This window comes from Eschrichtius robustus, chromosome 15, assembly GCF_028021215.1.
Source record: "Eschrichtius robustus isolate mEscRob2 chromosome 15, mEscRob2.pri, whole genome shotgun sequence".
NCBI classification, from domain to species: Eukaryota; Metazoa; Chordata; class Mammalia; order Artiodactyla; family Eschrichtiidae; genus Eschrichtius; species Eschrichtius robustus.
The window spans coordinates 85,945,119-85,971,330 of NC_090838.1; the positions used below are offsets into that span (position 1 = coordinate 85,945,119).

Below are 26,212 nucleotides of genomic sequence, written 5' to 3' on the forward strand. Positions count from 1 at the left end.
GAATTGAAAGCTGTGCATTTACAGTTCTTTAAAAATATCTCCAATAACTCAGTCTTTTAAGCAGGTGTGTTAAATAGTGAGGTTGAACTGCACAGGCGGAAAGAGACGTCACAGCCTCTCTCTGCTTCAGCTTCCACCAGGAGCAGTGCGGTTTCCTGGGACAGCATCTGCTCTGGGATCCAGCAGGCCTGGGCTGCACCTGTATCCCCTTCCATAATCCACCCTCTAGGTCTCGGTTTTCTCACCTGTAAAATGGGGGAAGAGGAATGCCCACTGGGGGAGCCCTTAAGGATTACAAGTAAAGCTAAAGGCTTGGCTCGCTTGCAGCACCTGCGGGGCCTTCAGCGGCTCACGCGGCGGTTTCCCGCCCCGCTCCGCCCCGCCCCGCCCTGCCCTGCCCTGCCCTGCCCTGCCCTGGGAACTGTCCCCTGCGCCTGGGACGCAGTACACGCTCAGTATTTGTTGAATGAATGACAGAGTGGGTAGCAGAGGCTCCATAAATGGAAGCTGCTATTGTTCAGGCCTCAGGTCCAAACAGGGTTAACGCTCACAAGCGTGGTACGGGGCTGGATTTCCCCCTCCACTAAGACAACAGAGAAAAGGAGAACTTAGTGTTCACAGCAGCGCACGCTTCCAAGCGCTCGGAGTCTTGGGCTGGTGAGGACACCGCGGTGCGGAGCGCCCGCTGGAGGGCAGCGGAGAGTCACGGCTCCGGCCCTCAAGTCCCGGAGTTTGGGGGCTCGGAGGATTCCGGGCTCCGCCCTGCCACGCCCCCTCCTCTCCCCTTCCTTTCTCCTTCTTTTCCGCGGCTTTCCTTTCCTACCCAGTGTCCCCAGGCAGGAAGAAAGCGATCCACAAACGATTTAGCACTCCCTTGCACTGCCCGCGCGTAGCACTTGGCATCCGCTCAGCTCTTTCCCACAGCCGGAAAGGCAGGCACCAGCCCCTCTTTGGGGAGGAGGAGGAGGCGGCAAGTCCGTGACTCGACCAAGGTCACGCAGCAAAGTCAGAATTTGAACTCAGCTCCATAGACTCTAATGCCAAAGCCCAACTCCCTCCTAAAGCCTCGAGCGCATGCGGGTTTCCAGAACTGGAGAACTTTGGATACCAACTTTTCCATTTTCAGCGGGGGCCAGACCCGGGCCAAGTTCAATCTCCGGCCGTGGGCTGATGGTTGTAGGAAATACCCTGGGTCGAGAGGGCTTCCCGGATCCTCCTAAGGCCAGCTCTGCGCTGGCCCGCCGGGCGGAGATTGGCGGTGGCCAGGCTCAGTGCTCCTCCGCCAGGAGAGGGGAGCCCCGACTCCCCATGGGGAGCGGCGCTGCGGCTCCCTTCCTCTCCGGCCCCGGCCCCCTCCCCAGCCACTCGGCCCCACCCTGCACGGGCGGTTCGGTGAAACCGCCGACCGCGCGGCCTCCCGGGGGCTGGCGGGGTAGCGGTGGCTCGGAGCCAGACTCCGTCTCGGGGCTGGCCCGTGCGGGGCGGGGCCGCCTCCCTCCGCCCCTTCCCGGGCTGGCGCGGGGGTGCCGCAGGGGACTCCTCCCCGGGGGGTCGCCGCGCCTAGGCCAATGAGCGCGCGGGGAGCCGCGATGGAGGCTGGGGCGGCCGGGAGCGCCCGGGAACGCACGGGTCCCCCGCAGCCGCCGCGCCTCCGCGCCCTGGAGCCCGTGGGGCTGGAGAGGGGGCGAAAGAGGCGCGGCGCCCTCGCCGGGCATGGAGGCACCTCTGGCCCGCGCCGGCCGCCCAAGCTGCGCTCCGCGCCGCCGCCGCCGCCGCGCCTCGAAGTTTGCCGGCTGACTCGGAAAGTTGCGCTCTGCTCGGCCGCCGCGCGGGGTCCTACCTCCTGGCCGGTCCCAGCTCGCCGCCGCCGCCCTCCGCGGGGCCCCGGCCCCGCCGACACCCGCAGCCCCGCCTGCCGGGAGCATGTGAGCCACGGTCTCCCCTAGAGGCCGGGCAGGCTGCACCGGCCCCGGTGCCTCCAGAGGCAGCGCGCGGGCGAGGGGCACGCCCCGGCCCCAGGCAGCCCGGGCCGCCATGGGCATCCAGGGCATGGAGCTGTGCGCCATGGCCGTGGTGGTACTGCTGTTCATCGCCGTCCTCAAGCAGTTCGGCATCCTGGAGCCCATGTCCATGGAAGGTAACGCACGGCCACCCGCCCCTCCGCTGCCCTGCGCCGGGGGCCAGCGGTCAGAGGGGAGGGAGCAGCACTTGCGCTCCGGGGTGCGGGTTCTCGGGTCCGGCGAGGAGTGGCCCTCAGGGACGCTGCGCTCCGCGGCCCTGCCCGCCTCGGCCGCCGCCCCCTCCCGGCTCCGGAGGGCTGGCCTGGGACTAAGGGGGCAGAGAGGGCTTGGGCTCCGAAGAGTCCCAGAGGGGATGGAAGCGCGGCGCTTGGGGTGGGTGTGAGTGAGATGCCGATGACACCTTGAGAGGGCACCCCTGGCTGTCCTAGGCCCGCCGGTCTTAGCCGCCCGCAGTGAGCACCGCCGGCTTGGCCGCCCGGTGGTGGGGGGTGGCACAGGGTGAAGATAACGGGAAGGACCCTCAGCCCAGGGCGTCAGGCTGCAGCAGCGAGTAACATAAAACCTCTGCTGAGTGATGGGCCGTTCCTTCGACTCTTAACCCGCAGCCCCGTTCCCCAGGCAAGGCTCAGGAATAGGTAACCAAACCCTCAGGCGCCACGTTTCGGTCCCAATAAAATATTAACTGAGGAGACAGACCTGCTCTTAAATCAGACACTGATGGCCTCCCTGGGACCCCTGACAGGGACCCTTAGAGTTGCTTCCCAACCCTAGGTACCTCTCTCCCACTTCTGGGCAGGTTAAAAGGAGCCCCTCCAGGACACACCCATTGTGAAGGGGACCTTGACCCACCAGGGCTGTAACTTATCCTCTGCGCCCTGAACCTCTGGACTGTGGGGACGGGGCCAGCCGGTCCTGTTCCTGTCACCTGTGTGCCCCTACTGTCCTCTCAGAGGAGGATGGGCATCCTGCCTGCCTCAGCACTCTGCTGACCTTGCCAGGCTCCAGCTCCTGGGACTGAGACCCAGAGGCCCGGAGAGGGGAGGAGGAGGAACCTCTCCTTGCCGCTGGACTGCCCCGCAGCCCCTCTCTCTGGCCTAGGGATGCGCCCCAACCCCCTGCAAATGGCTGCTGAGGGCAGGAAGGGGCCCAGGGCCAGGAAGCTAGGCCCAGCTCCATTCAGAGCCCAGGGCTGGCTCTTTTCCTGAAGTCCACGGCCATGTGCCCTTCAGAAGCCACTGGGCGGCATCACACCTTTTCTAGGTGAGTTCAGGAGGCCCAGAGAGAAGGGACTTGCTCAAGGTGGTTCTGAGAAGTGCCACCTTGAACTTTACATTTTAAATGGGGAAGAAAATTGCCCAAACTGGGCATGAACTTGGCTGGATGGATACTGACCCTGGCAGGAGGACTCTATGACAGGCGACTCCATAGGCAATACAGGTAGGGGTAGGTGGGCATCCCACACTGCTGTGCCCTGAGGACCCACGCTTCCTGGGGACACTAGCCTGCCCACTATCCCCTATCCTTTCCCCATCTGGAGACTGCAGTGGGGTGGTTGGTACTGGGGAGACCAAGGCCACTACATTGCTCTTTCCCCGTTTCCTGGGCCCTCCTGGGACCACCAGAGGCCGGGAGCAGCAGCCAGGCTCACTCTACTTAGTACTACAAAAACCCTTCTTAACTGAGCCCAACATGCTCAGAGGTCTGGCAGCCTGAAGTTTACCTTTGTGATTTCTAAGAGGGATTTCTTTACAGGGTGGATCGGATGCGCAAGACTACGGATGGTTTATTCAACTTGCTAAAAAAACCCACTTCAGGCTGTAATGAGTTTGTCTTTTCTGGTATATTTGCCCATTTGTGCCCCTTGGAGTTCTGGGGTCTCGATGCGGTGGGAGAAGCACAGAGCCTCAGAGTCAACCAGGTCTGAGTTGGGATCCTGTCACCCACACATACTGGCCGTAAAGCTCCTTAACTTGTCTGAGCCTCAGCTTGACTATCTGTAAAGTGGGGCCAATAATTCCTGCCCCATGGGGCTGCGGCACACTTTAGTCAGTAGGGCTTTAATGGCCCCCAGGATTGTTCTTGGTGTGTAATAAATGCACAAACGTTGTGAACCATTGCTATCGCCAATAATTAGCGATAGAATGATCACTCTTAATAGCAGAACTGATTCACAGATGAAAACATTCTCTCACTCAGACAGGCCTCCCCTGCCTGCGTCAGAGGGAGGGAGTTATAAGTACCAGATGTTCCATGTTGATGGGGAGTGGTGCCCGCTAAGTGCCTGGAAGGACGCATTGGTCAGGCAGTGTCTAAGGGACTGTCATGGACCGTGAGGAGCCCAGACCCTTCGGCCCCAGCCTGGAGGTGAGCTGGCACTGAGGGAAGAGGGCTAGTGCCCAGCTCCCCTCCAGGCCTTCTCGTGTGCAGTTGGATGTGCTCTTGTCCTCTCTGAGCCTCCGTACTTCTCATCTGTAAGAGACCAGAGTTATGGTGCCCCTGGGGATTGTTAGGAACTAATGGATTTGAGTTCTAGGGACGCAGGCTTCCAGAAGTAGATGCAGAAGTTGAAAGACCTTCCTCTCTCCGCCCTGTCAGTCTCTGTCTTGGGGCGGCCCCATCGGGGGGAGTTCCAGCCTGGGTTGGCCACTAGCTCACTGGGTGACTTTGGTGCATCTAAGCTTCTGGAACCTCAATTTCCTCATCTGTAGAATGAGGATAATAACAGAATATTTTCTCTTATACACCTCACAGGGGTGTGGTGAGCTGAAGCACTTTGAAAAAGTTACAAGTGAGACTCAAATCTAAGGGATCTCAGAAGTGCGGGCACACTGGTAAAAAGTGAGCCTGGGCTGGTAAGCCTGGTGCTTATTTGCAAGGCTGGCCCAGCCCTGACGCCAGACTTTTTCGTCCACATCTGTGACCCAGGGCTTGACTGGCTGCTGCCTCTCTTATCTCAGTTCAGATTTCCCAAGTTCTAGACTAGTAGCTCTCGACCGAGGGCAGTTTTGCTCCTCAGTGGACGTTTGGTAATGCCTGGAGGCGTTTTGGATGTCACAGTTGATAGGGAGGGTACCACTGGCATCTAGTGGGCAGAGGCCAGGGACGCTGCTAAACATCCTGCAAGGCACAGGCAGCCCTCACCATGAAGAATGCTCAGGCCCAATGTCAGTGGGGAGGATGAGCGTCCTTGCTCTAGAAGGAACTCTGACCTGGGGCTAGGAGAACTGCCTTTCAGCTCTGATGTGGTCCCTGACCTGCTGTCCTTAACTTGGGAAAATCACTTTTCCTATCTGAGCTCTGCTTCCTTGTCTGTAAGTGGGCGATTGGATTAGAGGCACCATCTCCCCTGGGAACTTTCCCTGACCCTTCTGGATCCCTGCCCCTCAGGTTGTATTAGATGACACTGTCCTGAAATTTTCTATGTCCCTGTCCCCACCAAATGTGAGCTCTCCAAGGGCGGTACGGACTTGTGTCCATACACTTGTGGCCCCAGAGTGTGCCCAGCACTGCCTGGCAAACAGCAGGTGTTGAGTCTGTGTAAACCATATGCCATTTTCAGCCACACTTGTTGGGCACCCATTGTATGCCAGGTAGTGTGACGCTGCCAGGAACGCAAGCAATGCAGGATCTTGACCCTCCCTTTAGGGCAGCCCTGGGAGATGCCCTCTGAGGGAAGGGTCCCTCTGGCTGGGGTGGCGGCAAGGAGGCTGGATTGTGAGGGCCTGAGTACAGGTAGGTATAGAGAACAGAGCAAGAGAGAGTAGTGCCCAAGGCAGAGATACGCACAGCCTGGCCCACCACCCTGTTGCTGCCTCTGAGTGGCGGCCCCAGCCCTCTGCAGCTGCCCTCTGCACAGCTGCCCATGGGGGCCCGGCCTTGCAAAGGTGACCTGGGAGCCTGGTGGGTCCACAGCCGACTCTTGGCTTGGAGCAGGCCCACGGGTCTGCTGTTACTGCTACTCTTTCTCCTGCTCTTCTTCCCCCCAACACCCTCTGCTACCTTTGCTGAGGGCGTGGCGATGTTCTGAGCATCCTGGATTCCCTTCTCCTTGGCGGGGTCCACCACTTTTGGTAAATTGCAAGTCCCTCAAGACTCCTGCAGCCCCTGGGCAGAGTTTCCAGATCTGGGATGCTAATGATAATGACAGTAGCCGGCATCTAGTGAGCGCTCTCTGCACTAAGCACTTTATGCACATCATAATTTTGTCCTCAACAGCAGGCCCACTTTACAGATGAGGAAACTGAGGCTCAGGGAGTGGCAGAGCTAGTACCTTTTCGAACTCTGACTCACCCGTCCTGGATGCATCTCTAACTCTGCACGGCTAAGGTGGCTTTGGACACAGCTCTGTGTCCCAGCCTTCTACAGTGCAGGTGTCAGGAGTCCAAAGTGGAGGCAGCTGTCTGGGTTCATATCCCAAGTGGGAAAAGTCTCCCTCGTAGAGCTGCATGAATGTGCGCAAAGCTCATAAAGCAGGGCCTGGCATGGAGTGAGTGCTGTATGTGTTAGCTCTCGTCATTTCTTACCAAAAATGTCCTAGCCCAGATTCCCCCCAACGTCACACATCACTAACTTGTGCACTAGAAGTTAGTGGGAGAGGAGGGTGCACTTGACAGGCACTTCACCACGGTGGGTGTCCTTCACTGTGTGCTCTGTAAGGTCCGGGCTCCTGGGCCCCCGGGCCTGGGAAAGAGAAGGAGAGAGGCAGGCTCTGTGTGGGTGGCTTCTGCAAGACAGGGAGGTGGGCTGGAGCCCAGGCCTGATGTTGCTGTGGGCTGGGGGACTTAGGCAAGGCCCCCTCCCCGCATCCCCAAGTCAATGCCTCGATGGTTGCACATCTAGACACAGTCAGAGGTTTCAAAGCAGCTTGATGGAACCTCAAATGAAGCCTTGCTTAGAAGCCTGTACCCCCGACACATAGAAAGGGCGCTGCTCAGATTGAGAAGGGAGTCTTGCCCCATAGGCCTCCCCTTACCCCACGGCAGTCCCCGGGGCTCCTCTGTGGGACCCCAAGATCTAGGTGTCACTTGACCAGCAGAGAGGGAGGGGACCACATGGAGGACTCAGAGGCCCCAAGAATGCAGGGACTGTAGAGCCTCCCGTTGGTAAATCAAATTAAGCTTCATGTTGTAACCCAGCCTTGGTGTAAGGAAGTCCCTGAGCTTTCCCCTTGATGACCACATGGATGCCTTGTGAATTCTCAAATTCAATCACAACAAAGCCCGGTGCCCCCACCTCGCTGGCACCCTGATCCGGGGCTGGTCTGCCTGTTGGCTGTGCCAGTGCCCCCCACCCCTGGTTCCTACGTGTGCCAAGTCCTCGGCTGGATATGCCCATTCACTGCAGGCTGCAGGAATGCGCCGCAGCCCACCGAGGGCATGCTGACCAGCAGCTGGGTTCAAGAGGGATTGGAGCCATCGAGTGTGGACGGCAGCTTGGAGTTTTGCTGCAAAGGGAAGCAAAGCTGGGTGCTGGCTGGCAGGAGAAGCAGCCTAGTGGGGAGCCTCGCAGAGGTGTCGGGGCAGCCAGGGTGTGGGAAGGCTCCTGCATGCGGGCAGGTGAAAAGCGCCCCTCACCCCGTACCTGGTGCCCTTAGCTCAGAGAATGAAAGACTCGGAGCCACCTTTCCCAAGCCCCTGCAGGTGGGTCCTGCGCAGAGGGGGCTGCGTGGAGTAGGGGACGGGAACAGGGACTGAGACTTTTACGCAATGGGAAGAAAGCCTGGTTTGTCACCTATCAGGCTGTGGTACGACCTTGAGACGTTTAGCCTTAAAACAATTCTCTTCAAGCCTCATGCTTTCACTCCTTTGACAAAATGCTTGTTTGATAGAGAGGTGAAATCTGTATTGCTGACCCCCTGGTTATCAATGAATACTACTTAATGGGGAGGGGATGGCCCCGGACTAGCCCCTAGAGAGGGGAGGGGAGGGCTGAGCGCAGGGAGATGACAGAGGCAGGTTGACTTCACAGTTTTGCCAAACAAGGCTCCTCAGTGTGTTGAGGAAAGCCGTGCCGGTGGCTGTTTAGGTCCATTCATCGCCAGTGCACCTGTGATTGCAGAAGGAGGGTGTGATGTCTTGGGCAGCTCCTAAGAGATCTGGCTGCGTCTCCACTGAAACTAACCGAAGAGGGAGGAACCTGTGGATTTCTCCTGTGCAAGAGCCAGGAGAGGCCTCCAGCGCCCCTGGGAGCAGGTAGGGTCCCTGGCACCTGGCCTGACGCTGTGGGCGTCAGGAAGGAAGCGGGCTCCCTGCTCCTGAGACGACCCCACAGAGCCCAGCGTGAGGCCAGCGGGCTGGGCAGGATGCTGTGGCATCGGGCTTCTGGAGGGAGGGGCAGCCAGCTCCTCAGGAAGGAGGGTGGGGAAGGGTCCACAGAGCCCAGGAGTCGGGTGGGCGTAGAGAACTGGTAGCTATTTCCCAAGCCAAGAAACAGGAGGGATTTCCTCTGCCTCTTGTATTCTGCCGGTCCAAGTGCAAGTGTCAAAGTTAAAGACTTGACTCTCACCTGTTTAGGGAACAAGCAGGAGAGCAAAGCTGTTTCAGAAACTGATGCTACATAGGAATCAAAACTGGTTGATGTTCCAAAGGGCAAATTAATAGCCAGTAACTTTAAGGGCCATATTTTCCAAGGATGGAAATCATTCCGTCCCTAGTGGACACAAGTCATTTGCAACCCGTCAGTCTGGTTGACATCTAGCTTCGCAGCACCTGGGCTCTGATGGATAGAAAATAAGTCAAGCAGAGTTTCCTAAAGCAAGTGTTCTAGTGTGACGTTGAAAAGCCCTCGGTGATCTTTCTGCCTTATCTTCCAGTTCTGGGTAATTAACACCTGCGTCTTGGTGGAAGGCACCAGCAGTCACTTAGTCTCCGAGGTCAGAAACATGAGGTCATCCTGGGCTCTGCCCTCCCAGCCCTGGTCCACTTGGTAGCCAGGGGCAGTGGCTTCTTCCTTCTTGACACCTTCTGCCAGTCTCTCTTCTCTGTGTCACCTCATTTGACACCCGAGGCCAGAGTGGCCATTCTGGAATGAAGATCAGACAAGCCCTTCCTCCACTCTGGCCCTTCCTTGGCTCCTGTGCCCATATATCCCTTGGCTCACCTTGGACCCTCTGCCCAGGGTGCCCTTTGACCGTGCTGTCATTGCACCTGAGTCTTGGAGTATCACCTTTCTCTCTGATTCCCCACCCACTCCCTGCCCAACAGGTGTGAACCACACGGCATGTTGCTTCAGGAGGTAAGCCTGGACTAGAGACGTTAAAATTGACACCCAAGGCAATAATCCACGAACCCACCCAAGCAAACATAGCCGTGGGGGATCCGCCCATCCAGCATGTGCTGCAGAGCGTGCCCCACATACAGGTACTGTTCCAGGGCTGGGTGCAGCAGTGAGCAGGCAGGAGAGCCAGTTGTCTTGTTCTGCTCGGGCTGCTATAACAGAATAGCACGGACCAGGGGCCTTAAACAACAGAAATTTATTTTCTCACAATTCTGGAGACCGGAAGTCCCCGATCAAGGTGCCAAGCGGGGTTGGCTTCTGGTGAGGCCTCTCTTCTTTGCGTGCAGACGGCCACCTTCTTGCTGTGTCCTCACATGGCCTTTCCTCCCCCTCATGTTGGAGGGGAAATCACTCTTCTTCTTATAAGGTCACCATAACCTATTGGATTAGGACCCCACCTTTATGACCTCATTTAACCTAAATTACCTCCTAAAGACCTCATCACATTGGGGGTTAGGGCTTAAAACATATGAGTTGGGGAGAGAGGGACACAATTCTGTCCATCGCACCAGGAAACAGAGAAATATGCATATGCCAGGGAGTCATGGCCAAATGAAGAAAGTAAAACAGAGACGAGGGATAGATAGGAACGCAGGGTGTGTGTGACACTCCTGAGGTTATGATTGATCAGAGGCCTGAAGGAAATGTGGGTTCCAAGGGAAGAGAATTGGAGCCAGAGGGAAGAGATTTCGAGCCAGAGAGAAGAGCAAGGGAGTGTGCCTGGTGGGTTTGAGGGGCCAGAGGGGCCAGCATGGCTGAAGGCGGCGGAGCAAAGGGAGGGACCTGGGAGATGAGGTCAGAGCTGGGGGCGGGGGAGCACATTTATTGGCCATTTAAGGACTTTGGTGCAGGAGGTTGTTGCACGGAGGGGTACCTGAAGATATGTCTTCAGCAGCTTCCTCCAGCGCTATTTCAAAAATAGACCGATGGGATCCAGGGCAGAAGCAGGGAGAGAAGCCAGGAGAGATGATGGAGCCCTGGAGTCTGGTGGGGGCAGTGGAGGTGGGAGAGGGGCTCAGAGGCAGGTGCAGGTTGAGGGTAGCGCTGGCAGGGTTTGCGTGGGGATTGAGTGTTGGGAGGAAGGTCTATGCCCAGGGTTTCGGCATGAGCACCCACCGGATGGAGTTGTCGTCCATTCTTGTACCAGCCTCACAATTTTTATTACAGTGATTACGAATATGTGTTAGTATCTAATAGGGAAAACTCCCTCTTTACTCTTCCTTTCTAGATTTTTATGGATTTTTTAATTCCTCGTTATACATTTCAGAGAAAATTTATCAAGGTCTTCAAAAAATCCAGCTGGGTTTTTGATTGAGATGGTGTTGAATTTACAGTTTATTACAGGAGAAATAACATCTTTATAATGTTATTATGGTCCTGTCTAAAATAGAATGTCTCTTTTATTCAGATTATCTTTCTATATAGCAGTCCTTCGAGTTTTGGTTAATACTTAGATACTTTTAATTTTTATTGCTATTATGAATGTTATCTTTTTTATTATATTTTTTAGGTGGTTATTACTGGTGTAGAAAATTGCTATTGATTTTCATAAATTAATCTTGCATCTGGCAACTTTACTCAACTCTCAGGTATATTGATTCTTTTTGTCACTGTAGGGACCATACCATCTATAAATAGTGTTAGTTTTATCTTATAAGTCCCAACTCTTACACTGTTTGGGGTTTTTTCTGTTGTTTTTTGGGGTGTTTTTTTTTTTTTTGCCTTTTTCAAGATTTCCTTAGAGCATTGGCCGGACATCAATTAGTGGTGACCGTGGCCAACCTTGGCTTGTCCCAAATCTTAAAGAAAATGTGTCTGAGCCTTTACCGTTAAACCTAATATCATCTGTAAATAAATATATGGTTTGCAAATATAAGCTGCATCTAGTTAATAAAGTTCCCTTTGATTCTTAGCTTGCTAAGAGTTTTTGTCTATTTATTTAATTATAAATAGATGTGGATGTTTATCAAATGCCTTTTCTGTATTAGGATTTTCATATGATTTTCTCTCCTTATACTCTTACAAATAAAACCTTCTTGATACTGGTGTACTTTAAAAAAAAAAATACAGTTGGATTCAGTTACCTGACCTGACATTTGGTTTAAGATTTTGCATCTATGTTCAAAAGTGAAATGGGCACATAATTTTCTTTTTGTTTATTTGTTTGTTTTTCCAGCTGTATTGAGATATAATTAACACGTAGCATTGTGTACATTTATGAAATGATCACCCCAATAAAGTTAGTTGATACATCCATCACCTCACATAATTACCATTTTTGTTGTTATTGCGGTGAGAGCATTTAAGATCTGCTCCCCTAGCAACTTTCAAGTATACAATACAGTTTTGCTAACTGTAGTCCCCATGCTGTACATCAGATCCCCAGAACTTATTCTTTTTTTTTTTTTGGATAGTTACATTTTTTTTTTAAATTTATTTATCTATTTATTTTTGGCTGCGTTGGGTCTTCGTTGCTGCGCGCGGGCTTTCTCTAGTTGCGGCGAGCAGTGGCCTCCCTTGTTGCAGAGCACGGGCTCTAGGCGCACGGGCTTCAGTAGTTGTGGCACACGGGCTCAGTAGTTGTGGCTTGCGGGCTCTAGAGCTCAGGCTCAGTAGTTGTGGCACACGGGCTTAGTTGTTCTGCGGCATGTGGGATCTTCCCGGACCAGGGCTCGAACCCGTGTCCCATGCCTCGGCAGGCGGATTCTTAACCACTGTGCCACCAGGGAAGTCCAATTTCATTGATTTTTGCTTTTCCTGCTTCCTTTCTTCTGCTTGCTTTGGGTTTATTTTACTCTTCTATTTCTAGTTTCTTTAGGTGGAAGCTTATATTATTTATTTAAAATCTTTTCTCTCTTCTAAAATAGGCATTTATGGCTTTAAATTTACCTCTAAGTACTGTTTTAGCTGCACCCCACAAATTCTGATATATCTTTTCATATGCATCCAGTTCAAAATATTTCTGTTAGCTGCCAGGTATTTTCCTGCAGAACTTGATTTCCATTTGATGTCATTTCCCTTCATCCTGAAGTTCTTCCTTTAGCATTTCTTGTAGTTCAATTCTGCTGGCCACAAATTCTCTAGCCTTCACTTATCTGAAAATGCCTTTATTTCACCCTTCTTTTTTGAAAGATCACTGAATATAGAATTGTAGGTTAATAGATTTTTTTCTTTAAAGAATTACAGGTGTTGTTCCATTGTCCTTTGATCTCCATCATTTCACATGAGAAGTTAGCTATATTTCTTATTGCTGTTCTCCTGTAGGACCTCCCCTTCTCCAGTGGCTGCTTTTAAGATTGCCTCCTTATCTTTGGTTTCCATCAGTTTGATCATGATGTTCCTATGTGTGGTTTTCTCTTTATTTATCCTTTTTGGGTTCACTGAATTTTTTGAATCTGTGTATTGATATTTTTCAACAAATTTGGGGACATTTTGGCCATTATTTATTCAAATATTTTTTATGTCCCACTTTATCTTTCCTCTATTTCTGGTATTTTAATTACATACATATTAGGCTGCTTGATGTTGTCATTAAGACTCTATGCATGGTTTTATTAGTATTTTTTTCTCTTTGTTTTCAATTTGGATAATTCCTATTGACCTGTCTTTATGGTCACTGACCTATTTTTCTGTAGTGTCTAAACTTAAGTTCATCAAGTGAATTTTTTTTTAGATGTTGAGTTTTTTTTCAGGTTCAGAAGTTCCATTTGGTTCTTTTCTTTGTTTTTTTTTTTTATAGTTTTTACTTCTCTGCTAAGATTCCCATCTGTTCACTTTTCTTTCCCTTAATACTTTCAACATATTGGTACTAATTGTTTTAAACTTAAATGATAATTCTAATAATTTAAAAGCCTATTAATTCTGATGACTGCTTTATCTCTTGATCATTGGGTTACATTTTCCTGCTTCTCGTGTCTTTTCATTTTTTATTATATGGTGGCTACTATGGGTGGTATATTGTAGGGAATCTGGACTATATTATCTTCGTAAAAAGCCATTGAAATTTAGTTTGACAGGCACTTAAATTCCTGGCAGATCCCTTCATCTGCACAGACTTTATTTTAGGCTTTGTTAGAATAGGTTTGTTTTAACTTTGTTCTTAGTTCTAGAGCATGGAGCTTTCTCCCAAGGCATGGCCTTTCTGGGGTTTCAGCTGAATGCCTGAAGTTCATAGGGAAGTATCTCCATTCTAGATGAACCAGAACTCCCAACTTTTTTCATCATTGCATGAACTCTGATATGTCTTTTCAGGTCTCTGTCCTACTACCCCCCAACAGCTGCTCACAGCTGGGCCTTACGGAGTCTCATTCAGAACATGTGTAGCCCAGCTCTTGGCCAAAGCCCCAAGGGAAACGCCACACAGACTCCTGGGGCCCCTTCTCTGTGCAGTTCCCTCCTCTCCAGGATGCTGCTCTGCAAGTCCATCTGTCTCAGCAGCTCCAAACTCTGATCTCTGCCTCATCAGCATTTCCCCATGTCACAGAAAGTGTCCCCAGCCCATACCCAGGGTGAATGTGGAGCTCACTTCATATGTTTCCCTCCTCCCAAAGATTGTCGTCCTGTGCTGTAGTCCAAAGCCTGCTAATACTTGCCTCACATATTTCTTCCAGTTTTCAAGTTGATTGTGGTGGGAAGGTAAGTCTAACATTCACTACCCCATCATGACCAAAGGCAAAAGTCTAAGCAGTTATGTTTTTTTAATTGAGGTATAACTTACATACAATACAATGCACAGATGTTAAATGTTCAGTTCAGTAAATTTTGACAACTGTATACACCCTTTTAACCACCACCTGCTGTACTGCTTTCGAATGCCATGCATTACTGTTACTTGTCCTATAATTTCATGTAAGTGGAATCATAAAGTATGAACTCTTTTATCTCTGCTTTTTTTCTGAGCATAATTTTTGAGATGCATCCACGTTGTTGTATATATCAGTAGTTCATCCTTTCTTAAATGGAATATACTATTCTGTTATGTGAATGTGCCACAGTTCCAGTCTTCTGTTGATTGAGTAGTTTCCAGTTTGGGACTGTTATGAATAAAGCTACTATAAATATTCTTGTACAGGTCTGTCTGTGGACGTATGTCTTCATCTGTCCTAGGTAAATAGGTTATAAGGTTGATGTATGTTTGACTTTATAAGAATCTGCCAAGCAGTTCTCCAAAATGGTTACACCATTTTACACTTCCACCGACAATATATTATATGAGAGTTCCAGTTGCTCCACATCTTCACCAACATTTGGTGTTGTCATTGTTTTTGAAATGATAGATCCTTGGGTATGTTGCATTGGAATATCTGCATTTCTTTGACAATGAATGCTGTCAAGCATCTTTTCCTCTGCTTATGGACCATTTGTATCTCTTCTTTTGTGAAATGGTCTAGTCTTTTGCCTATTTAAAAAATTGAGTTATTAGTTTTATTTCTGTTGATTTGCAGGAGTGCTTTCTATATTCTGGAAATGAGTCTTTGTCAGATATGCGTACTGCAGATATATTTTCCAGTCTATGACTTGCCTATTGAGTTTATAAATGACTTTATTGCTTTTTCTCTATGTTTGCCTGTTTTCTTTTTCATTAATTTCTACTCTTATTTTCATTATGTCCTTTCTTATAACTTTGAGTTTAATTTGCTCTTATTTTTAGATTCTAGAAGCTTATATTGCTGGCTTTACACCTATCTTCTTTTCTAATAAAGGAATGTAAAGCTAAAAATTTCCTTCTAAACACAGATTTACCTGCATCCAGAAAATTATGGTATGTTGTTTTCATTATCAATTAATTCAAAATATTTCAAAATTCTCTTTGTGATTTTTCTTCTCTAACCTATGGGTTAATTAGAAGTGTGTTGTTTAGGGAATTCCCTGGCAGTCCAGTGGTTAGGACTCTGCGCTCTCACTGCCTGGGGCCTGGGTTCAATCCCCAGTCGTGGAATTAAGATCCTGCAAGCCACGCAGTGCAGCCAAAAAAAAAGAAAAAAAGTGTGTTTTTTAATTTCCAAATATTTGGGATTTTAAATATATATTATTGTTTTAGATTCCAATTTAATGTCACTGTGGTCAAAGTCTAACACGCTGCAGGGTGAACCCTGTGAGGCAGCCTCTCTGATGACCCACCCCGGGCCTGCAGAGCCTCACACACCTAGCCTGATCCGGCTGAGCCCTGTGCTGGGCCAGCTCCGTGCCAGCTCCGTGCCTGGGCCTCTACCATGAGCACTGCCTCTCAAGAGCTCTCTGCAAATTACCCAGCAGTCAGGCTCTGTTGGCTTGGTCCATCCATGCACCCATTCTGCAAGAGAGCTATTTCCTTCCTTCCTTCTCTCTAAATTTCCAGTACCTCCTCCCCCCCACCATCCTTACCCTCAAGTTGCTTCCTACTTCACAGAAGAAAATTCCCCCAGGCTCCTACCATCACAGGGCCTTGATTGCTGAGGCCGTGTTGCAGGGCTCACCCTGCAGTGGGAGCAAGCAAACAGCTGTGCAGGTAACCATGGGCTCACAGTTCCTTGGGCAAGAAGGGAGACTGGATGGTGACAGAGCAGTGGGGATGGCGCTGCCCATTTCGGTGGGAAGTTCTATAATATGTGAGCCTGCTACTCAGCAAGGGGTAGGTATTCAATGCCGTTTTGTTTACAGCTTTGTTTTGTATTATAAACTTGATATGTGCCGTACTAAAATAAATTAGGAAAATGTAAAAAGACCCACAAAAACCCATGAGTAAAAAATTAAAGATCACCTGAAATCTACCTCCCCTGCAAAAGGTAGCCATGGTTAGTTAATATTTTGATGCGTGGTTATTAAAGAAAAGATCTGGTCCCTGCCCTACAGACCCTTGAAGTCTGACCTCCTACTTAAATGTGAATAAAAGTCCCAGACCAAATGCAGCTGGACAGCAGCATGTTAGGCTGGATGAGCCAAGAGGAGCGGCCTCCCAATTCCTGGGGAAAATCGGGGCGGGGAGAGGTGCGTGGAGGAGGTGGTCCAGGAATTGGATCTTGAAGGTCGAGGTCCCCTGTGCTTGTCTTCTGTTTTTTCCCCTCCCACCTCGCCTTGTTCAGTGTCTCTCCAGGACAAGACCTGCTACCAACTCTCATCCCCATCCCACCGTGTGGCTGAGAGGGTGGCACGCTCAAGGTGAGGCCAGCGGGCAGGGCCCACTCTATGTGAGGAGCAGGGCAGCAGAGAGACCAGGAGGCACAACTCCTGAGTGTGCTGTTCCTCTATAGCCTGTACATTTGTGCAGTGCACAGCCTGGGTCACTGTACATGGTAGTCGCTCGAGGAGAGTCCCTCCACCCCTTACTTCCGCCCCTTACAGTGCGCACACTGCAGCAAGATGGGGGCGGGGCCGCATGTTCCACCCTGCTGGGTCTGTGTCCCCCTCCAGACAGCAGCGACAGTGAGCTGGAGCTGTCCACGGTGCGCCACCAGCCAGAGGGGCTGGACCAGCTGCAGGCACAAACCAAGTTCACCAAGAAGGAGCTGCAGTCCCTCTACAGGGGCTTCAAGAATGTGAGTGCCCCCCATCCCCCCAGGAGAGGCCCTGATCCCCCTGGCTTTCCTGTCCCTGGCTGCAGGATGCAGGCAGACCTTCTGGACACTTCCCATGGCACAGTGAATATCCCAGGGCCTTTATGGGGCTCATGTTTTGCGGGAGAGCTGTCTGGGGGGTGGGCCAGGTCCTAGAGTCAGTGTTCTGAAGGCACCACACCCCCTTCTGTGTGTCTCGATGCTGGTTCAGGAGAGGAACCTGCAGAGGGACCAACCTGGCATGAGGGGACTCACCACCCCCTCCCGCCGTGCCCACCCCACCAGGCTTTCCCCAGCCCGGGGCTGGTGGAGCCCAGCAGTGCCTCAGGCAGCAGGTGTCCCCCAGAGGGAGGAGAGAGCCCAGGCCCTGTGGAGTCAGGGTGTGGGAAGGGGGTGGCTGGGATTACTGAGAGGGGTGCCTTCCTGCTGCAGGAGTGCCCCACGGGCCTGGTGGATGAAGACACGTTCAAACTCATTTACTCGCAGTTCTTCCCTCAAGGAGGTGAGTCTGAGCCCAGGCCCCCAGTTCCTCCAAAGTTCCCGCTTCGCTGTGGCAGCCCTGCAGAGGGTGGGCATCCCTTTTATGGGGAGGGGACCCTCACCCACACACACCCTCCCCAGCATCCCTTGCCCGGTGCTGCCTCTATCCGGCAGGCAGTGGGGGGACTCCAGCCCAGGACTCAGCAGCAATATGCTGAGGGTGCTTGGGGTAGGGGCTCAGGTGGTCCCGACACTCCCAGCCTTGCCCTTGGTCTCCCCAGATTCCACCACCTACGCGCACTTCCTCTTCAACGCCTTCGATGCAGACGGGAACGGGGCCATCCGCTTTGAGGTAGGTCCCTGTCGACCCCTCCCACGATCCCTGGTCCTGCATCTCCCGGCCACTACGCCACCCCCTCGGGGCCGCCGGAGGCTCAGACTTGACCCTGGTGTAAACGGTCCAGTGTGTCACCCAGGGAACGAGTGGACTCTGCTTGGCTGGCCCTGGGCCTGACTGTGAAGTCAGTGAAATTTGATTTTGCTGTCTGGCCACCCTATTCTCAGCCTTTCCTTCCACTCCAGCCCTGCCAAGCCAAGGGAGCTATTAAGGCACACTGAGGCGGTAGTGACCCAACGTGAATTTGCATTTGAAAGGGGGTGAGGTTTAACTAGAGGTCTGTGCTAAGGGGATCTGGGCACCCCGCCCTGGAACTTACCCCCTTGCCCGAAAACAGGCAGAGCCTCCCAGCCCGAGCAGGCCCAGGGGTCGTCCCAGCAGCACTGTGAGCGAGCCTGCCTGGCCTCCCCCCACCAGCCGCCTGCCCCCAGGAGGGCCCTGCCTGGGTTCTGTGCGGCAGCACGTGGGCTCCACTGAGGCCCCAGCTGTGGAGCCCAGGCCCCTAAAAATAGCTGCAGGAGAAAAGCTGAAACCTCTTCGGAGAGGAAAACCTTGCTGAGAGCCAGGCTTGATCGATAACCCCGCAGCTCGGCTTCCAAGGCCAAGGGCGGCTGACAGGAAAGTGAGAGAGAAAGCCCCTGCACCAGCTGGGGTAATAATAACTCGAGATGCCTCTCAGCTTCCCTCATCGCTCCAGCTGGTCCGCTCACTGACCCTCGGCTGGGGTGGGGCAGCCCAAGACCACCGCCAGCTCTGTGACCACAGGGGCCTCACCTTCCCCGGACCACACTCTTAGTGTATTTGTGAACTTACAGTGTTTTCAGCTTTTTTGTTTTCAGTTCTGCCTGCACATGGTAAAAATCCAATCAGTACAAAGGAGTAAACAGGGAAAATTCATTTTCCTTCCCTGGTCCCACCCCTGTGGCCAGTTTCTTGTGTGTCCTTTAAGAGGTACCTGAGGCTTCTGGGAATGAAGTGTGAGAAGCAGTTGTGTGACAGACCCAACCAGGACTTTGATGATGGTTTCTCTTGTTCAGGAATCAGATGACCAGACAGCTTAGCAGGGCCCCCACATAGTGGCGGGTGTCAGGAAGGTCTCCGTCACCCTCCTGTGGTCGCCTCTCACCATGGTCCCTTTAAGGTGGTCAATGGTGGGTCTTTGTTGGGGAGGTGCTGTCAGTGGCTGAGCAGGGGGCGCTGGCGCTGACCCCCTTCTGCTAGGCACCTTCTCAGAAGGTCATGCTTCTCCGTCTTGAAATTAATTCCTCTGATTTCTTATGGGGAGGTTTGTTTACCTTGGGGACCTTCTTGTTTGTTTACTTTCGGCATCTTGATATCAATGCTCTGCTCTAGGAGGCCTTTTTCAGGAAGGGAGGAGGGCGTGTGTCTCCCAGGGACCTTCCAACGGGCAGGGCCTAATCCTGGGTGCACCATGGGTGGGGATCCCTGTGGTCAGGAAAGATCCGGAGGGGTTGGGGGGAGACACTCAGCCCTCCTCGCTACCTCAGACCAAACCTCTCAACGTGCTCTTAGAACAGAAAGTCAGGTCAGCTTATCAATATTTACAATGATCCCAATCCTTTGTGTATATTCTTGAGATAAGACAGATACATATTAATTAGAGTTTATTGATATGGTGAAATATTGTAACTTCCCTGCCCTTACCTGAAAGAGTAAGTAGATGGCAGAACAAGCAAACCTCAGCACTGGTGACTGCCCTGTCCGTTACCTGCCCCTGCAGTAACTCGCTCCCTGTGCCACTGGCCAAATGACAGCTGTGGTCAGTACCCTCGGAAAGGCCTGCAGCCCCGTGACCTAATCACCCCTGCCCCACACTGAGCCCCTGCTCTGCTCTCTGGGGTGTCCCAGCCGGTGTCGCTGAGGAGCCCCTCAGGCACAGCACAGAGCAGGGGCTGTGGATATGACGGGCTTCATACACCTCGGCATTGAGACCAAGGAGCTCCAACGAGCGACATACCCACGTGAAGCTGTGCTGTGTGCAGCTGGAAATTTAGAACCAGCAAGCACCTGGACGTGGGCTGGCTAGGCTTGGGGTCATCTGTGTGTGACTGGGGATGGGCCAGTGGTCTCGCAGGGGACATTCCGACCCACCTCTCTCCTAGCACCGTCACTATTATGCTACATACCCGCTAAGGGACACCAAGTAGGGACAGTCCTGAGCGTGGCTGACCACGAGGGCTTCTACACAGCATCTGAGGAGACTAGCTGGGAGGACAGTGGTGCCGGGGTCCCCCCATGCCCACACGGGAAGAGTGGGTCCTGTGCGGGACCCGCTCATTCCCTGGTGCCCAGCTTAGGAGTCCGAGCCTTTGCTTCCCACTGGGAAAGCCCGTCAGACCCCAGGGAAGAGGGCGTGATGTGGCTTCCGGGATGCTCTGACTCTCACTCCTTCTGTAAACCGTACACGAGCTCAGCTTCAGTGGTTAGCATTCCTCAAACGCAGGCACATAAGAAATATCACACTGTTTCTCCCTTCGTATATCTTTATTTTCTTCACTTATACACACACAGGACTTTCAGGCTCCAGTAGACTTACAGGATGTGCTTTGGAAAAACAGCAGTGACCACCCCCCAGATACACCCGAGGAAGGAACCACCTCCCTTGTTTTAGCCGATTGTCACTCTTTGTCTTCTTGTCGCCTAATAGCATCCTGTTATTGCTCCTTCCTGACTGCCCAGCTTTAGATGCTGCCCGTTGACTCTCTGCACGGGTGAGGAGTTGGGTCTTCTGCACACACACCTTTCCCATCCCCTGGCTTTCCAGAACGATGGAGTTCAGATTGGATAAGCACTCTCGGTTTACTCATGGTGTGAATTTGTTCCCCAGCTGAACCTTGCAGTGAACGGTGATTACGTTCCCCTTTCCTGCACACATTTTTATTTTGCCTTCAGTTAACTGTGGTCCCGATTTGTCATTTGCCTGGTGTCTGTGACCTCATCAGTAATTCAACGCCGTCCTTCTCCAGTCATCTGAATGGGCATCTCCCTAGCCTTTGACCAGCTCCATCATCCTGGTGCTGGGTGCCCTCTGGGGACCTCTTCCCCTCTCTCCTGGGTTGGGTCTCCTGGTTCTGGAATCCTTCATCTTCTTCTTCCTTGCTTTACTCTCTCTTTTCAAAAGCACGTCTTCCAGGAGTTTCCTACAAAAGAGTACGTGGGAGGCAATTTCTGAGCCCTTGGATGCCCGGAAGTGACTTCGTTCCGTTCTCACTCTTGCTTGATCTGTTGTGTGGGACCAGAGCTACGGCGGAAGCCGTCCTGCTGATCCCCGACCCTGTGTACAGGACCTGATCTTGTTATTGTTGTTGTTGTTTCTGTTTGGTTTTGTTTTTCTCTCTGGAAGCTTGTAGGATCCTGTCCTTGCACCCGTTTTCCGAAGTGTCTCGTGATGTATGCCTGCAGGCCACACTGTGGGCTGTTTCCCCGCATCGTTAGGTCCTCGGCAGGACCTGAACACTCACAGCCTTCCCCTTCATTGCCTCTTGGACACGCTTCCCTCCATTTCCTCCGGCTCTTCCTGGAACTCCAGCTGGTCAAGTTTCGGTCCCTCTGGAGTGGACCTCTCATTATCCGCTTTTCTCTCCTATTTTCCAGCTCTGCCTTTTCACACTGCTTTATGGAAGATTCCACGTGCTTTTCCAGCTTCTTCTGAGTCTGTCATTTTGCTTTCTCATTTTTAATTCCCAAGAGCTCTCTCTTGTCCCCAAGTATTCCTTCTTTATAGCACCCTATTCTTATTGTAGGGATGCCAGATATCTAATCTCTGAATCTAATAGTTTATGTTAAGTATTTTTTTCTCCTGGAATAATTTTTTGTTTCTTCCAAACTGCTTTTCTCTGTTTCCCTTAGTCTTCATTTCTCATGATACAGGCTTCCTCTAATCCAGAAAATCTAAAATTTGAGTGGGGGGAATTCCCTGGCTGTCCAGTGGTTAGGGCTCAGCACTTTCACTGCTGGGGCCTGGGTTCGATCCCTGGTCAGGGAACTAAGATCCCGCAAGCCACGTGGCATGGCCAAAAAAAGAAAAAATAAAATTCGAGTGGGACCAAGCCCCTTGGTGCAAAGCCCTGTCCCTCCACAGTCCGCTTGTCCTCCATTCCCCCCCATAGACTGCCCTTCTCTGCTCCCCTTCTTTCGGAGCAGCCTGAGAGGACCCCATGGGGCAGGGAGGGCTCAACCTGCAAACCGTCCGGAAGGGGCAGGAAAGACTTGCTTTCTACCAACTGTTATAACAAAACAGTTGAAGTTTTCACACGGAAGCCATTCGAACGTTCATTCACATTAGTAATAAACTATCTGTCACACCTGTGACTGCACACAGGTATGGCATGACCCCAGAACTGAGCACTGTTAGTTTAGTTTTTAAGCTGTAAGTTTTCAAGCACCTGGACACGCAGACACTTGGTAAAGTGAAAATAGAGCACCCCCTTCATTAAAGGAGCACCCCGAGACCTTCTCTGTCAGTGGCAATGTATTAAATGGGTCTAAGACACCATACGTTTGAATGTCTTTATTTGAGATGATCAGTTCCAGCCACTATGCCATCCCCGCCACACGCATGCACACGCACACACACACACACACACACACTCACACTGTATTGACCTGATGGACACCATCTGCCCGCTCTGTGCTGGAGGCGCCTCACCTATATAGGCGTGAATTTCAGTGGAAGCCACACCGCGAACCGGAAATAGAATCTGAGCGCCGGATTGTCACTCCTCCCCCTCCCCTTCCTCCACAGGACTTTGTGGTCGGTCTGTCCATCCTCCTGCGAGGAACAGTCCATGAGAAACTCAAGTGGGCCTTTAACCTTTACGACATTAACAAGGACGGCTACATCACCAAAGAGGTACGGGGGTGGCTGGGGAGGCTGGCAGTGACCTGTCTGCCCCCCACCCCACTGCTCTATATCCCCAGCCTCTCTCCTCCTCTCTCCTGCTGCCCTGGCTTCCTCTCCCCCCTCCCTGGCCATAGACACAGCTCACAGCCTGGCCTTGGAGGGGACAGCGGCCAGGAACTCTCCTCCTCTCCCGGGCTCTCAGGCCTGGATACCTGGGTGCAGGGGACGTGGAGCTTTGGTGCCCCTCACCACGTGTCTCGATCCTGTTCAACAGGTGTCCTGGATCAACCTTTCTTACGGAGAGGTCCTGAGGGAGACACAAGTGGAGAAGCTGGGAGCAGGGGTGGGGAGCTGGCCTTGGCTCCCACCAATTGAGGGGGAGCAGTGTGGTCCCTTAAGGCAGGGTGCAAACGGGGGCGGGGGGGTCCCTCACCACACAGGCCCACAGTCTGGTTTCGTCTGGCCCAAACATTTTTCTGTCTCTGAAATAGTTGCTACAGTTTCAAATTCTGGAGATTGCATTAAAAATCTAGCTCCAACTGCTCTTGGAGAGTTAGAAGCTTGCGCTGGGCGGACTGGGTGAGGGTGAGCTCGCCTCTCTCCAGCTCCCACAGCCCCGCGCACTCACCCACCACTGCCCCTGAGGTGCCCCCCGCCCTTGGATGCAGCCCCTCCCCTCAGACCCTCGAACCCTCACCCCACCTCCTTACAGCCAGGCTCAGGCCAGCCCCTCCGGCCCCCCTGCAGGAGATGCTGGCCATCATGAAGTCCATCTATGACATGATGGGCCGCCACACCTACCCCATCCTGCGGGAGGACGCGCCCCTGGAGCACGTGGAGAGGTTCTTCCAGGTGAGCGCTCCAGCCCCGGGCTGCGCAGGGAAGGGCGGCCGGAAGAGGAAGGGGCTTAGGCTCTTAGGGCAGTCCTGGGCCTGCCACTCCCCTCTGTGAGCCTCCCCGCTCCCACGAGGAGGTTCAGCTTGCATCCCCCATCGGGCTGGTTGTCCGGATCCCAAGGAGCGAATTAAAGCCATCCCCGCTCACTGATCTGCCAAACTTCGTCTCAGAGCAGGCAGGGGCTCACAGATTCCAAGGTAGCCAACACCCCCCCAGCAGTGTTCTTGTGCCTTCCAAGAGCTGCCTCCCACTCCGCCAGGGACCTCTCTGCAGGAGGAGGGGGTTGGGGTGACTGCTTTGTATCCATGGGGACTGACGGAGCTAGGGCTCCGCCTCCCGCTTGCTGGGGGCCCTTTAGACAGGCCTCCATCCTGACTTCAGCTGCCCCGGCTGCCTGTCAGCAAGGTGAGGGGGTCTGACGAGCATGGGGGTGCCTTCTGGGGAGCGTGAGCCCAGGAAAGCTGCCGGAAAGTGTCTAGGGTCGGGGACAGACTGGGGAGATGCCAGAGAGGTCGGCTGCATGGTGGAGGTGGCTGGAGAGGGCACTTTATGTGGCCTGGATCCTGGGGAGGGGACAGAGGGGACGGGTTGGGGTGGAAGGAACCCACCCCCCCACCCCCTGGCACGTCCTCAGCCCTGGGTCAGGGGCTGGCCCCGGTGGGACACAGACTCACTGAGGGTGTGGCTTGAGTTGCAGAAAATGGACCGGAATCAGGACGGGGTGGTGACCATTGATGAGTTCCTGGAGACCTGTCAGAAGGTAGGCGGTGTCAGGGCTTGGGGACCCCCGTATCCCGCCCCTGCCAGCCCATAGCCCAGCTGGGCACACGTCCCTCAGCCCTGCCCTCGGTGGCTCCCCTCAGAGGGGAGAGACATGGGGCCCTCAGGACAGGGTCACACTGTGGGAAGGAGCCTGGAGCCCCCAGCATTGCTGCTGACCCTCCTCTGCAGAGCGCCTTCAGTGGGCAGGACGCTGGGCCTCCACTGGCCTCAGCCATCGGCCTCATCCCCCGGGCGGCCCCTCGGTGGCCCCCGGCCTCCATCTGAGTGCTCAGCCGGGGGTGGGGCGGCTTGGTCCATCAGTGAGTTAACAGCTCCCAGACAGCCTGACCATCAGGCCATGGGGCTGGAGACAGGCTGTGCCTGACAGCTCCCCCTTCACCCAGTGAGACAGGCAGAGCCCCTGGAGGGTTCCGTGCCCCTGATGAGAATCTGCTCACGGTGACGTTGGATTTGGGCCCTGCTAGCCCGGAGCTGACCGGGCCTCTCGTCCTCTCTCCCCGTGCAGGACGAGAGCATCATGAGCTCCATGCAGCTGTTCGAGAACGTCATCTAGGACGCGTGGGGGGGGAGGGGTGTCCCTGAGTGGCTGTTACCACCTCTGCCCCAAAGATGCCACCAGGAGCAGCCTCCAGGAGAAGCTTGTTTCTAATGTATTTGCACAAAGTGAATAGTTTGCTGCAGACACACACACACACACACACACACACACGCACACACATGCACATCCTTCCTCTGGGCTCGCAGGTGCGGGGGGACAAAGGTTAGGGAGGGGCGGAGTCTGGCTGGGACCTGGGTCCAGGTGACGAGAGCCACACAGCTCCCACCAGCCCCCTCCCAGGCCTCCGGGTGGGCAGCTGAAAGAGCGGTGTCTTCAGGCCACTGGCCGCTGGGTGTTGCCTCCCCTGCCAAGGAGGGTCCAGTCTCCAGAGCAAAGGCTGCTCCCGTGGGAGCCCACTCGCCCCTCCTTTCTGCCACCCTTCTTTCCCACCACACAGGGGCCAGGCTCCGGAGGCTGCTCTGGCCTTCTTGTTCCCCAAGCCACGCCCTGCCCACTGACTACACTTCCAGGATGGCCCTGACCCCAGGACCCCGGAGGGGCAGCTGGGGGTCAAGGGAGTTCAGACTAGGAAAGAGGTGGTAATTAGACAGAGGCAGCTGCTTCCTGGAAACGTTTCCCTGGGTCCCAGGACGCCTGCCAGCCCACTGAGCTGGTGGGAGCCCCGGTGGTGAGGGACCAGTGGGCTCTGTTCTCCTCCACCCCAGGAAGGGGGCTTTCTAGCTGGGGATGGGGTCTCTTGGTGGGGAATCTGAGGGGAACTGTCTGCCAACTCCACCTCCCCTCCCCCAGGCTGGCTCAGTGGGGATGCAGCAGGGGGTCTGCCCACACCCCTCAGGCACCCAGGTCATCGTGGGTCCTGAGGAGAGGTCACATGGCTCAGGGCCTGACCCCCAGGGAGCCCTGGTGGGCAGAGCAGGCCTGGGAAGGGACTTCTCCCTCCCTCTTTCCTGTTGGCCCCCGTCTCCCTGAGCCCAGCAGCCTGGATGAACCCCCTCTTCCTGGTTAGGGTCCTGGAGCCTTGTAGCCGTCCCTCCACACAGACTCACCCCAACCCCATACAAAAAGCACAAACGCCCCCAGCAGCTCAGGCCGCAGCCCACAAGGGGAGCCCAGGCCCTCCTGCTGGGCTGAGGGCTGGGTGCCACCGGCCCCCATCAGGTGGCCCCAGGGTTCTGTGGAGAGTCAGTTCTGTGCCTCAGAGCAGTGGGGGGGCTTGAAGCCCACCCCCCGCCCAGCCCAGCTCACCAACGTTCAAAAGCACAAACCCTGGGGATTCTGCTTGGCTGGGTTCTGCTCTGAGGATGGAGGCTGGCGTCAGCCTGAAGCCAGCGCCAACAATGAGGGCCAAGGGGCCAGAGGCCGGGTGGCAGGTCAACAGAAACTTCCAGGAGAGAGAGAGAGGCT

General features: G+C 53.6%; 1 protein-coding gene across 2 annotated transcripts in view; it reads left to right on the forward strand.

Annotated features, from left to right (window-relative positions):
• Window positions 1-24,909, forward strand: part of KCNIP3 (potassium voltage-gated channel interacting protein 3) — a 70,535-nt gene extending 45,626 nt beyond the window's left edge. The window contains exons 1-8 of one of the 2 annotated variants that reach the window (XM_068564284.1): window positions 2,035-2,137; window positions 16,686-16,810; window positions 17,261-17,330; window positions 17,590-17,660; window positions 22,471-22,578; window positions 23,317-23,421; window positions 24,164-24,226; window positions 24,755-24,909. In XM_068564284.1, coding sequence (XP_068420385.1) covers window positions 2,035-2,137; window positions 16,686-16,810; window positions 17,261-17,330; window positions 17,590-17,660; window positions 22,471-22,578; window positions 23,317-23,421; window positions 24,164-24,226; window positions 24,755-24,802 — 693 coding nt within the window. In that variant the 3' untranslated portion in view covers window positions 24,803-24,909. Of the gene's footprint in view, window positions 1-2,034; window positions 2,138-16,685; window positions 16,811-17,260; window positions 17,331-17,589; window positions 17,661-22,470; window positions 22,579-23,316; window positions 23,422-24,163; window positions 24,227-24,754 lie in introns of those variants that run through there. The other variant, XM_068564285.1, reaches the window with a different exon arrangement.
• The last annotated feature ends 1,303 nt before the right edge of the window (window positions 24,910-26,212 follow it).